General features: G+C 44.7%; 3 protein-coding genes across 12 annotated transcripts in view; all 3 read right to left on the bottom strand.

The window, feature by feature from the left end:
* C11H11orf16 (chromosome 11 C11orf16 homolog) overlaps positions 1–13,754 on the bottom strand; it is a 73,770-nt gene that overhangs the window by 7,643 nt on the left and 52,373 nt on the right. The window lies entirely within an intron of this gene.
* DENND2B (DENN domain containing 2B) overlaps positions 1–13,754 on the bottom strand; it is a 197,720-nt gene that overhangs the window by 140,608 nt on the left and 43,358 nt on the right. The window lies entirely within an intron of this gene.
* On the bottom strand, positions 4,055–7,345 carry LOC145525416 (ras-related protein Rab-5B-like). 2 transcript variants are annotated; one of them, XM_081538284.1, is made up of 2 exons: positions 6,915–7,345; positions 4,055–6,797 (listed from the first exon to the last, which is right to left on the bottom strand). In XM_081538284.1, the coding sequence occupies exons 1-2, from the start codon at positions 7,236–7,238 to the stop codon at positions 6,654–6,656; spliced, it is 468 nt and encodes a 155-aa protein (XP_081394410.1). In that variant the 5' UTR covers positions 7,239–7,345; the 3' UTR covers positions 4,055–6,653. The 2 variants fall into 2 exon arrangements, with proteins under 2 accessions (XP_081394410.1, XP_081394409.1); XM_081538283.1 differs by having other exon boundaries at positions 4,055–7,345.

The raw sequence follows: 13,754 nt of genomic DNA, 5'->3' as shown, positions 1-13,754 counted from the left end.
GTAAATTGGCAGCAGATTGCTCCCACTGGAAATAGACATGGCTTTCCATTTAAGACTTGACACAGCATCACAACAAGAATGTATTATTTCCTACTCAAAAATAGGAGGAGATAATTCAATTAACTCCAGTTACACAACATGCTTAAAGAATGAGGTCCTGTCATAATTGGATCATGACTTTCAAAGTGGGGGATGTCTTCAGGCTTTAAACTAAAGTATTTCCTGAAGTTACACCGAGTGGGGCGGGAGTGGGGGGGCGGTGTGGGGAGGGGAGAGGGAGGCAGAGAGGAGCTTAGTCAGGCATGGCCCACTCCAGCACCTCCACTCAGAGACTCAGACAAAAGGAAGGACCCAGCTTTCCCGAGCTCCAGTCATCCCTGGGAAGCACTTCTCTTCTCTCCATACGACAGGAAGGAAGTCGGTCCCTTCCACAGCGACATCACCGTTGGGGCCACAAAGTGAGACTGTTTTTGCACTGAACACTCCTCTGTCAGTCAGTCACCTTTATAAGTTGAAGACATTTTCCTGAAGAAACAATACTAGATATGGTAGCTGGATGTTCAAATAGGCTCATTGCTGAACAACATGGCTAAAATACTGTTTCTATAAAGACACCAAAAAAATTACCAGGGTAAACAAATACTTGCAATAAAACAAAACATAAGACAAGTAAAACTAAATAATTTTTACATATTCCAAAACATGGTCCTGGATTCAAAGATAGGTATTTTTAAGGATTTCAAAAGGTACTCAACAAGGAAAAGTCTGATAGCACTGATTCTTCACATCACCTCATTTCACTCCCAAATGAGTGAAGTATTCATGGTGTCACGCTCATCAGCTATGCCTGGGGCTGGCTTTCACACCACAATTAAAAGAGGGATGGGGACATGGTGGGTATTTCTTGAGACATCTAAGCAAAGTGGGTAGAAGAGAATGAGAACGGAGGAAGAAGGTTAAAGAGGATGTGAGCAGGATTCGATAGACACCTACCTGGGGGAGAACTCATGAGAGACACAGAAGGTAGAGCGCTCGTTACTCTCCAGGGCGGGAGTGTGAGGGAGAGCACATCAGGCATTATGCGACAGCTCCCAGCTGTGTCATCTTCCTAAACAACTTGGTTTAAGAACAAGTGGGAAGGCAGTGATAGGAGAACAAACTCTGCATGATTTCAGTGCCTTCGTGTGTGCATGCTCAGTCGTGTCCAACTCTTGACCCCACGGACTGGAGCCCGCCAGGCTCCTCTGTCCATGGAATTTTCCAGGCAAGAATACTGGAGTGGGTTGCCATTTCCTACTCCAGGGATCTTCCCGACCCAGGGATCAAACCTGCGTCTCTTGCACTGGCAGGTAGATTCTTTTACCATTGAGCCACCTGGGAAGCCCTAAACCATGAAATTTTTGCACCTTGTTTTATGTCCTTGGATATGTTCCAGTGTCTAGGAATTTAGAGTCTACGGGAACTTGAATAGAATTTGTATCCTGCTATCGTGTGAAAATTGTATAAATCTTAATTATGTTGAATTGGTTCATAGAGTTAAAATCTTAATTGATCTACTTAAAAAAAAATTGTAATACATAGTGGAACTACATGTAACTTTGTCCCATATTTTCCAAGTCTCCTGTAAATGTGTTATACTTCCATCATTAAAAAAAAGAAATCAATAAACATTTGACATTTACTTTTAAAATAAACATTTACTTAGTTTAAAAAAAATAAATAGAACAAGTGGGACTGGGGGAAGTACCAAATAGCCAGACATGGACTCACAACTCTTATTGAGTCCCTAATCAAACCATGCTTTCACCCAGCTGATGCTGGCATCCACAAGAAACACATCCATAGCGCCAACAGGAAATGCTTATGCCTGTTCTCTTAGAGCAGGATGAATTGCGGTACCTAGCTCTTGAAAGAAAAGGAACTATCTCAGAGTATCATGTCACCTAGCTGTAAGAGTCTCAGGAAAGTAGAAGGCATACTCACTGCTGATGTAGGGTGAGAATGGAGTCAGAGCTTACAGAGTACAAAATAAAAGAGAGAAGGAAGGAAGGGAGGGAGGAAGGAAGAAAAACACTGTGGTGTATGTCACAGAGACTTAAGATAAATTAAAGGATTGCAGAAGAGCAAAGAAGGCCCAGTTGAAAATATGCAGAGTCAATTATGTAACTCTTCTTCCCAGAACTAGTCTCGGTTCCATTACTTTCTCTAGCAATTTTCAGCAGTGGGAGAGCCTCCAGAAGTTGGGTGTGGTGACAGTGAGGACAGGTCCTCATCACTAACCCCGCAGGGACAGGTATCCCTCTGCACTCTTTTACCAAAGTTTCTTTTCTGCTGACTATGCCTGACAAAGGATCACAGGGCAGCAATAGTCTTTGGAGACTGCCTTCCAAATCCGTGTTGGAGGAAACCAACACAAATCTTTAACTAGAAAGAAAGAGTATAAACTAGGCAAGACCTGAGTAAGCCCCCAGAATCATTTTAGAAGGGAGCGATCAGGAAGAAATGTATTTCTGCCTATTTGAGTATGTGTGTGACAGCTATGCTTTACACAGGCAGATGTTAAACCACTTTGTTCTTCTTCAAAGACTTGTCTCTTATGACACCAAGGAGGTATCTCTCAGTTCTTTAGTCTACTCTTATTTCCCAGTTCCTGGTGATAGGATCCCCCAAATATCCCCCGCTTTCCTTGATGGAACCAAACCTTCAGGGCACAAGACCTGGAATACAGCCATGCACAGAAGGAGTGATCAGCAAATGCAGAAGTTGGACATGTTAGCAAACATTTAAGGTTTCTGGAAACTACAACTTCCAAGGCCCATTCTCCACATGATGGGGAAATCAAAGCCAGGTGAAGATCTGGGCTGAGTTTCAAATATTTCTGGGTTTATGAAGGAGGTGGAAGGTGGGAGGCAGAATTCTGGAATGGAACCCGCAGAAGGCCAAGCCTCCCACATCCCAAGGGTGACAGCAAACAGGTGTGCACCTACAGCAGGCCCAGCAGTGGACGAGACAGTCATCTCTTGAAGTCATCCTTGTCAGAGAATTTCCACCACTTCTTTAGCACAGTTTATACTTTTTCAAAGTAACCAGACATACTAATTTTATCTATGTTTGGACGTGAGTTTCCTTTTGATTCCACTAACGACAGTCATGGTCATGGTTTTCCGCCTCTAGCCTGTCTACTCTCCTAGCTCCCCTGGGATTACTCTCTGGGTCCCAATTTCCATAGATTTCTATGTCTTCTTCATCACAAAGTCCCTTTTGACAAAAGGAAATTGAGACATAGAAATGTGGCTTGCGCAAGTCTGTACCGCAAATTAGTAGCACAGGAGGGATTAGAATCCAATTCTCCAAACTCTAGTCCAGCACTCTTTCCAACTGACCACAATACCTCCGTTATAGGAGGAACATCTGCCCCCGAGCTCCAAGACCAAGAATCAAAACAGTTTATCTCCATGTCTTCTTAAGCAAAACAACACAGCCAGAATGTTTGGCAGAGACTAACTAAATATTTCCTCTGTGATCTGTGCCGGAGGGGAAGACTGTGGGAGTGAGGTAGGCACAGAACACAGGGAAACTGAAGGGAAAACCACTGCAAAGGCCAGCAGATGGGTGACAAAGCAGGGAAAATGCAGTCTTACACTGAGGACAAGCTAGGAGCAAAGGAATCGGATTATATTTCTTTAATGTTGAGATTTAAAAGTAGGGTTCTAAACACGAATGTAAATAGACTGTCATCTAAGAAATGACCACAAGGAGTCAGAAGAAAATGTATCACAATATCGAGTCAAAAAGACAGGAATCTGAGGGAATGATGTGGCGGCACCTCAGAACTCAGGGGAAGGACAGACAGGTAGGTGATGCCCCTATCATGGAAGGGAGCTCAAGGGACCTAGGCAAGGTTCTTCCAAGATCAAGCAGCTAAAGGAAGGCTGGAGCAACTAAAGAAGGCGCTATACAGAACTAGGTCCACTGGTTTAAAAAAAAAAGAAATCCACCTGATTATCCAAAAGAGAAGTTCTCCAAAGACTGTGAAAGCTGTGGAATGGGAACATTTTTATTTTATTTTATTTTATTTTATTTTATTTTTTTTTTTTTTCCTTTTTTCCTTACATTAAATACATCGGTAAATCAGCAGTCGCATTCTGTTACCACGATTGTTATGTTGGGAGAGGAAGAAATGGGGAAAAAGGCAAATGCTTTCTTAAAAGGCCAGAAAAGAAAAAAGGATACCCCCCCTTAAAAAAAACAAACAAACTGATCAGAAGAAAAAAATGAAGAGCTGGGAAATAAAAACTAAGATTCCCCAAGCCCACCAGAGCTCAAAGAAAAGCAGAAGAGCTGCTAGAAAGTAGAAGGAAGGCAGCAGACAGGCCCATAAGTTAAGGCCAATCCTGTTTCTAAGGGGGGCAGTGGAGGGGAGAAGAAGCCTGGAGAAATGGTTTCCCAGCCCCAAGGCAATGAAACGTCTTCACTCCTGCTCCATGGAGAAAACTGCACAAAGAACTTCATTTCTAAGAAACTTTGAGAGCCATCCTAGTTCTTCCACTTGTAAGGACGCACTGGATGCTTTAGGGGGCTAATGGGTGCTGGGAAAAGGGGGAGAATGTGCGTTTCAGGGCCGTGGGAACTAAGGCTGCCCCTGGGAAAGGAAGGGAATTGAGGCGTAAGTGGAAGAACCTAAGCTCAGTCCTTCAGAATCTCGGCGTCATTTATTTCTCAGCTGCTCTGGGACAGAAAGCAGTCTGCAAGCCCAAAGGGCAGAAAGTTCCAATTCTAGCTCACTATGGCCTCTCCTATCTTATTTTCCCCAATTTCTCCAAAATTCTAAGCTAGAACAAGAAGGAATTTAGAGTTCTCTCTTGCTTTGATGGCTTCCCAAAGACATCTTAAAATATCTGATGAGAGACGTGGAGAGAGGCTAGAGATTTAGAAAGGACCAATATCCTCTGGTGATGTGAGACAGTCGTGAGAGACCTTGAGTGCCAGTCATTCCCTGTCCACAGGAACAGATGTTATGATATGAGGGGGCCACAGGTAGACCTCTGTGGTACAACTCCCTAGTGGTATGTGGATTAAACCACTGGTTGCATGGGGGATGGGTTTGGGGCGGTAAGCATGGCAAACTGAAGATACTAACAAAGGAGAAAAGAAATCAGGCTTGATGGGAGGTAGGGGGGCAGAACAGACTGTACAGTGGGAATAAAGATCATACCTATTTACAGGGAAGTAGAAAAGATACGGTAATGGGTGGATCAAATTGAATGGGAACCCTGGAAAAGCACAGAAAACGCCTCCCTCTGGCTGGACTCTTCTTCACTCCCCTACAGTGAGTGGCCCTATGCTATCCTGAGACTGCTCTCCAGTTGCTCAGTTAATTTCCCAGGAAAGGTAAACCTACAGCCAAGAGTTAGGTTGGCACGAATATAGGTGAAGTAAGAATCAGAGTTAGAGGAAGCTAGCAGTGGAGACTGGGCTTGACTAGCTGCCACCAGTACTGTTCTCTGCAGCCCCTCCTCAAATCTCATATACACCTTGGATTCCACTAATTAAAAAGAGGGCAAGTAAATCAACCAAACCGCCCTTTAAACATGTATCACAACTGAACTACCATCAATTAAAGTGCAAACTGCAGGGGGATATGGTGGCTGGGGCTGAGGCCATCTGAAGGCCAGAGAGAAAAAAATGCCTAAGTCAGAGGATGGGTATCAGAAACTGGTCCCTCCTCCATTTAGATCACAGCAGAGCCAAAGAGGCAGGCAACCAGTGAAGATTCTTTGGAGGACTCCGGGGTCCAGAATCTCCCCCATTGTGGGGGAGAAGCTACCTAAAAAGCTGGGTGAGGGGAAAATAGGCCTTGGAAGAGCTCATGAGCCACATATGACACTGCCTCTCCACCCCTTCCACTTCTGCCCAGTCAGCCAATAGCAAGACTCCAACCTGATGCCCGGGAGCTGGCTGTCCCATTCCCACCTCTACCTAGAAAAACCCTCCACAAGGCCAACTCATGGACGCTGCAGTGCTTTCAAATATGAGAAACTCCAACCAAACAAAACAAAAAGGCAATGTTTCCTTACTCCCCCCCTGCTCTGAGCCTTACTTTCCCCCAAGGCCCTTAATGTGACAGAACTGGAAACCTTCCTCAGTTCCTGGGTTCACCACCTTCTCCATCCTGGGAAGAGGAGGAAAAGGAGATAAAGAACAGAGATTGATCAAAAGCAGAATGAGAAGGGGCAAGAGATGGGAAAAAAAAAAAGTTTTCTGAAAAAATGGGCAGGAGGAGGAGGAAAGATGAGTAGGTCACTGTCTTGCACCTATAATACAAAGTGAAGAAAGTTTGTTTTGGAAGGTAAGTCCTGGGGGATCTGACCCCCAAGCCCCAGAGTAGGGGTAGGAGGCCAGTGGCAACAGCTGCCTGGTGTTGTTGCTGAAGCGTTAAAAAGTGCCATGACGGAGCTGTCAAGAGGCAGCCCTTGGGAGCCAGGGCTCAGTGTGCTGTTACCGTAGGGGCTGTGTGCTGAGGGGTGGGGATGGAGGTTATTTCTTAGCTCTCGTGCTAGCTCCATACTTGTTTGCTGCTAGCCACCCCCTCAGTTGCTACAACACTGGCTCTTGTTCTGCTGGGACTGCTCGTGAAGATCCACACCCCGGCTTCAGCCTGCTGCACCTCCCAGATTCTGGGGTTCACTCTTTGGCAACTTCTTAGCTATTGCCAGGAAGAGATCGTTCACGTTCATAGCTGTCTTGGCTGAAGTCTCCATAAACAATAAGCTGTTGTCATCTGCATACGCCTGGGCCTCTTCATACTCCACCATGCGCTTGTTGGCCAGGTCGGCTTTGTTCCCTGCCAGGGCAATAACGATGCTGGGACTGGCCTGTCGCTGTAGTTCTTTTACCCATGTCTTCGCTCGGGCGAAGGTTTCCTGATTAGTAATGTCATAAACCACAATGGCAGCTTGGGCACCTCTGTAGTACATGGGGGCCAAGCTATGGTATCGCTCCTGCCCAGCTGTGTCCCAGATCTCAAACTTGACTGTCGTGTCATCTAGACAAACAGACTGGGTGAGGAAGGCCGCTCCAATGGTGCTCTCCTGGTACTCGTGGAACTGCCCTTTGACAAAACGTAATACCAGGCTAGATTTCCCCACTGCGGATTCACCCAGCAGGACCAATTTGAACTGGCATATTTTGCTGGCCTGGGGCTGCCCATTGGGCCTGGCTGTGCTTCTGCTAGTCATGGCTAGATAATCAGAGTGGGAAAGGGTGGAGGGAGGGGGATGCCACAAAGCGGCAGAGGGGGGAGGGGGAGGGGAGGGGACGTCCAGGCTTCAACAGTTCTGGGGCTCCGTCTGGAATGGGAACATTTTTATCCAAGGAAACCTCACTTGAACTTTCCAGGAACTTAAGGGCAGGCAGGATCCCTCAACTGTGTCAAATGAACAAAAAGAAAAGGGAAGCTTCCATAAAAGAATAAAGAGACCTGACTCAGGCCTTCTACCACTGCCCCTGGGGCAAAAAGGTTTTCTCTAGCACTTCTGTGAACCATGGGCTTCCGAGGTGGCTCAGTCAGTAAAGAATCCACCTGCAATGCAGGAGGCCTGCTTTTGATCTCTGGGTTGGGAAGATCCCCTGGAGGAGGGTATGGCAACCCACTCCAGTATTCTTGCCTAGAGAATTCCATGGACAGGAGCCTGGCGGGCTACAGTCCATGGGGTCGCAAAGAGTCAAACACAACTGACTAGCAGTGTTGGACTCTTTCTATGAGCCATTATCCTATTTTTTATTATTATTATTTGGGTCACACTGTGAGGCATGTGGAACTTCCCCAGCCAGGGGACCAGGGATTGAACCTATGCCCCCTGCAGTGGCTGCATGAGTCTTAACCACTGGACCGCCAGGGAAGTCCTGTGAGCCATTATCTTAGCATAGAGTGAGGTCCACCTCAGAGGCGCTGTGGCTGTGCCGGCATGCTCGGTAGGCAGGATGACACTGGAGCAAGGATGAAGTAATCTCACCAGCAAATTTAGCCACTGGTGGTTACCCTCCCCGCTGGAAGAAAGGGAAAGAACCTGGAGCTCCTAACCTTAACAGGTTTACATTCTATTTGAGCAGCCAAGATACACATTCCAAAGAACTAAGAAATACTGCATCAACATTTTAGCTCAGCAAGCTCCAATAAGCAGCCAAGCCTCTGGGTATGAAAGACCATTACTCCTTTTCTTAGAGGACAGTACTGACAACTAAGGCAGGGAACGGCAAATGAGAAAAGGTCTGATCGTCACAGAATACAGCAAAAGAGAATTTTAAGAGTCAGAAGAATTGCTTCCTGATTATGAACTGATTCACTCATTAGGCAAAGTCTATGAAACAAGGAGTTAAGTCAAGGGCAGCTCTTCCACAGGTGGAAAAATTGAGAAGGCAGACAGAAGGAAGGAGTGAGCTCCACGGAAGCAGGGAAATCCCCCACCCAAGGTTTCATGTGTAATCAAAGGCAGAAAGGACCAAACTAATGTAAACAGGCCAAGGGAAGCTAACGTGCCCTTCTCCAGAGAGGCCAAAACACAGACTTCCCCAGCATGGCCCTGGAAATGCAGAAGGTAGGTGTTCCCTTGGACGACAGAGGCAGCCTAGGGGAGCTGGGGAATTCCCAGGCTGCTCGTGGGCTTTTTTCCTCTGAGTTCCCAGGCACTCAGAGAGTCCACAACCCACCCACCCCACCCCATCCCCAACCCCCAGGGCACAGGGACCAAGCAGAAGGTAAAGCTAAGACTTAACTGCTTGGAGGAAAAATGCAGTCTGCCCAAAGTTCCTACAGGAGAGAGTAAGGAGAAAATAACCAGAGGGAACAGCAGAATCACTTCCAAATCTGAGCACCTAGGCCACAGGCCTGCGGGCTCCCCATCTCTTCCTTAGCACCAATGCAATAAACAGCTGCCCAGGAGAAAACAATGGGCCTTTGTCTGTGTCTCTGCCTTTAGATTATTTTGGAGAACCAAACAGGATTATTCCTTTAGAGGAGTGGTTCTCTTAAATACTGGCCCAGGCCATGATGCAAGTTTTTATCATGTTCAGCAACCCTCTCAAATTCATACCTGATCCATAGTGGGCAGCAAGGCTGCTGTGCAACCCTGTCCCTTACCTGGTACGTGAGCCATGGCAGACAGGTGCTGGCAGCGCTCTTCCGGGAGCCCTCACCGTCAGACACCAGAGCTATGACTTCTGCTTCTCCTTGGCCTGGCCACAGGATTAAAAGCCTAACGACTTACCCCCTTCTCTACATTCACCAGAATATTCCGTATTCAATATTCCATTGAGAGTTGATGCTGTTTTCATCAACAAGCCTGTTGAAATGCACTATCAACTGTAACTGTGATAAACTGTGAAACAAGCTGGACCGTCAAGCTTCTCTTGAGGTTGTACTATCAAATTAAACTTTCCAAACTGACAAACACATCAATAATGTTTATGTTGTCATTTTTTCTTGATTCAAAATAGTTTGTGTAGGTGCTTAGTTGCTTCAGTTGTGTCTGACTCTGTGCGACCCTATGGACTGTAGCCTGCCAGACTCCTCTGTGCATGGGATTCTCCAGGCAAGAATACTGGAGTGGGTTGCCATGCTCTTCTCCAGGGGATCTTCCTGACCCAGGGATCGAATCCAGTCTCTTATGTCTCCTGCAATGGCAGGCGGGTTCTTTACCACTAGCGCCACCTGGAAAGCCCTCAAAATAGTTTAAATCTAACAAACTATTATAAGGTGCTTTCTTACAAAGAGCTGTTCTATTATCCTATTTTATTGTTTTTTTTAATTTATTATTCCGAATTTCAAATGTCCTTTCTTATATGGTGTGATGATGATAGGCTTGGGGGCTTTGTTTATTTTTGGCCTCCTTTCCTGGGAAAAATCTTAAAATCTAGGAATTCTATGTTGGCCTCACGAAAACAAAACAAAAAACATGTTTTATGAAGTTCAATAAGCTATAGTATGCTAGTCTTTTCCCATTTTCCTCCACAAAGATAACTGGTTGCAAATGAATTCAGCAGCCATTTCTTTCCAACCACCAAGGATGAGATGCCACGCAGCACGGCACAAGATCCCATCGCATGAAACAGAGACAATCTGAAGAACTCCTAGTTATCTTCCCCTTCAATACATCTCTCCTCACCAGCACTACTCCTCTCCCCAAACACCTCCAAATAAAACATACTCAGAGTTTTTCAGAACAGTTAGCTGGATACCATGAGTTCCCTAATTCAGTCCAGAACATCGTTCATTTTCCATGATTTCAGCACAAAGAAGCATCACAGTGTAGTGGAAAGGGCTTTGGAATCTAATGAACCTGGGTTCAAATTTAGGACCCTGGGAAAGTTCCTTGATTTCTCTGCATCATCATTTCCTTGTCTTTGTGACAATTAGCAGAATTTATGAAAGTATCAAGTAGTGACTGGCACAGAGTAGGTCTTCGCAGTGACTCAGTTCTTCCTTGAAGCATTCCCTCTTAATATCCCCCGAGAGCAAGGCTTTTCAGAGACTTTTTTGAAAACAGAGAATTGGAAATAATAAAGACAAATCCAAACTTTTCCCACAAGAACTCAAAAGTCATGAGGCTTTCCCTAGCTTGCCTCGCTAGTTACATTCCATCTCTTCCACAATTCCTTTCCAGGCTCTTTCGGAAAGGTCTGGACACCTATTTAATGGTATAAATCTCCCACTTCTCCTTCTCAAGAGCCTAGAAGAATTATAAGCTGGCTCAGGGTTCTCTAAGGGCAAGGCATTCAGTGTCATCCTGGAAAAAATTAAAATATGGAAAAACCGCTCATCTCACGGCCTCGTGTTTCTGTAGAGGGTCGAATCAACCCTTTTGGAGTTTGTTCAATCTGCTCTAAGCAAAAACTGAATCAGGTCTCTAGTATAGCACTTTGCTGAACAAATGCTCCAAACAAGCAACAAAAAACTGTAATCAATTTTTTAAGACTACATACAGTTTCATTTCATAGTACTATTTTGATCCCTATTAATAGAAGCCCTGTCATCATGAAAGCAAAAGAATTCCCAGTACCAGACGTGCCAGAAGAGTGACATTACATGCTACTTTTTCCAGGCCCAAAGAATTTTACACAGTTGAATTCTTTATAACAAGGGTTATTGTGTAAATGTGTTGTTTGACTTAATTTGCAAAAATCTGTAAAAGCTTTTCATATAAACAAATCACAAACCAGAAAAAAAAATTGTTTATTGGCCCAAGGATCTCAAATTTTAATTCCAAAATTGGAGTCACCCTTTCAAGTGACAAGCTGAAGGCTTCAACCAAGGAGGTGAATGAACTTCCTCTCAAGAGGGGAAAAGAACCCTTGGACCCCAGTACTAATCTTGGTCTGCCCATTGCTACTAAGGTACAAAACTTGTATGAGGAATAGACCCTGGGTGGGCCTCATTTTACTACCCTAGGAAAATGTAAATAAGGATCTCTACATTTGTAAGAACTGAATTTGCCAGGAAATGAAGTCAGAAGACCAAGAGAATATCAGGTGCAAAAATGAAAGGCAACAAGAGCCTGTGTTGGCAAACCACAGGCCGTTTCAGCATGGCAGGAAGGGGAGGCCATGTGTGGAGGACGTGAAGTAAAAGCCAGATGACAAAGATTTTTTAATGTCACATTAAATGAGTTTGGAATTATCCTGTCAAAGAAGATTCAATAAAGAACATGTGTGATTCACTTACATGAAGATTAAGAAAAGATTTTTTTTAAACGGTAACAGAAGAATGGTTAGGGCTAAGGATGCAGATCCTCCCTGGGAAGACACAGAAAGCAACCTTCCCTGAAAATGTTCTTGATCTGAGTAGTAATTACTTGGGCAAACACAAATGTTAAAAGATCATTAAGCTACACACTTAATATTTGTGCACTTTTTGTTGTTGTTGTTGTTCACTAAGTTGTGTCTGACTCTTTGCGACCCCATGGACTACAGAACGCCTGTCCTTGACTATATCTCCTAGAGTTTGCTCAAGTTCATCGATTGAGTCAGTAATACTACCTAACCATTTCATCTCTGCCACCCTCTTTTGCCTTCAATCTTTCCCAGCATCAAGACCTTTCCAGTGAGTCTGCTCTTCACATCAGGTGGCCAAATTAATGCAGCTTCAGCTTCAGCATAAGCCCTTCCAATGAATATTCCTTCCAAATGATTTCCTTTAGGATTGACTGGTTTGATCTCCTTGCTGTCCAACAATTCTCAAGAGTCTTCTCCAGCACCACAATTTGAAAGCATCAATTCTTCAGCTCTCAGCCTTCTTTATGGTCCAATCTGTACAAGACTGGAAAAACCATAACTTGACTATATAGACCTCTGTTGGCAAAGCGATGTCCCCACTTTTTAATATGCATCTAGGTTTGTCATAGCTTTACGGCCAAGGAGCAAGCCATGTTACCCTGTTAATTTAACATTTATGCAGAGTACATCATGTGAAATCCTGGGCTGGATGAATCACAAGCTGGAATCAAGATTGCCGGGAGAAATATCAACAACCTCAGATATGCAGAGGATACCACTCTAATGGCAGCAAGTGAAGAGGAACTAAAGAGCCTCTTGATGAGGGTAAGAGAGGAGAGTGAAAAAGCTGGCTTAAAATTCACTGTGCACTTTACTGTATGTTATTTCTCATGAAAAAGGAAGAGTTTTTAGCAAGGAAGTACAGTAATTGACCTGTATTTCAGAAAGCTCACTCTGGGAGCAGCTTGGGAGATTGACTGAAGAGCATCCAGGGGCAGGCATTCTGAGATATTAAAACTGCATTCCAAGAAAAAGATGGTCAAGACTTTAAATGGACTGGAGGCAGCAAGAGCAAGGAGGACTTCTGGGAAATGGACTGACAAGACTTTATGAGTGTGATTATTGAGAGAGGAGAAATCAGAGACAACTCTGTGAAGGAGCTGGTGAAAACAAGAGAACAAAGCGCAGCTTTCCGGAGACAAGTATTGAAATGTCAGCTTAAAAAACAGTCACAACCTTAAAGTTGAGAGTAGCAGTTTTATTTGGTGGGAATTTTTAGGACTCTCAAGCCAGGTAGACAGCATTTCAAGTAACCCTGACAGAACTCCTCTGAGGAGGTGAGGGGGGAACTAGGTTGGACAGGAGTTTTGCAACACAGTGAAGATAGTCTGAACATCAAAAGATTATTGTTAATTGAAGAAAACCAGAAATCCCAAGTTAAGGAATTCAGTACTTTTCTTTGTATGGGAGGATGCAAGAGTCTGGGCTCACTGAAATCATTCCTTTCATATGCATTTCAGCTATCCGGTGTTTTTCACCTAGGGCTCACCACAGGGAATGGCTGCTAAATCTCAGGTATTCCTCTCCTTCCTGAGTGCCCTTAGGGCTTACCAGCTCACTTTGCTGCTGCTAAGTCGCTTCAGTCGTGTCCGACTCTTGGCGACTCCATGGACTGCAGCCTACCAGGCTCCTCCGTCCATGGGATTTTACAGGCAAGAGTCCTGGAGTGGGTGGCCACTGCCTTCTCCGCCAGCTCACTTTGGAGGGCTGCAATCACTGATGACTGTGACATTCTTGTTTACTGATATGGCAGGAAATATTACATTTCTCAAAACATAAAGTCTGAGGTGCTTGTGGGTCACCCAGCTGTCCAAAAGCAATAACTATATACACTAACTATATGTCAGGTAGTTCTGAATACTTTACATATATTAACTCATCTAACTTCACAAAAACCTTATGAGGTAGGCACTATTAGTACCCCA

Source organism: Giraffa tippelskirchi, chromosome 11, assembly GCF_054371585.1.
Source record: "Giraffa tippelskirchi isolate mGirTip1 chromosome 11, T2T-mGirTip1v1.2.pri, whole genome shotgun sequence".
Classification (NCBI taxonomy): Eukaryota; Metazoa; Chordata; class Mammalia; order Artiodactyla; family Giraffidae; genus Giraffa; species Giraffa tippelskirchi.
This window is presented reverse-complemented; position numbering and strand designations above follow the sequence as displayed.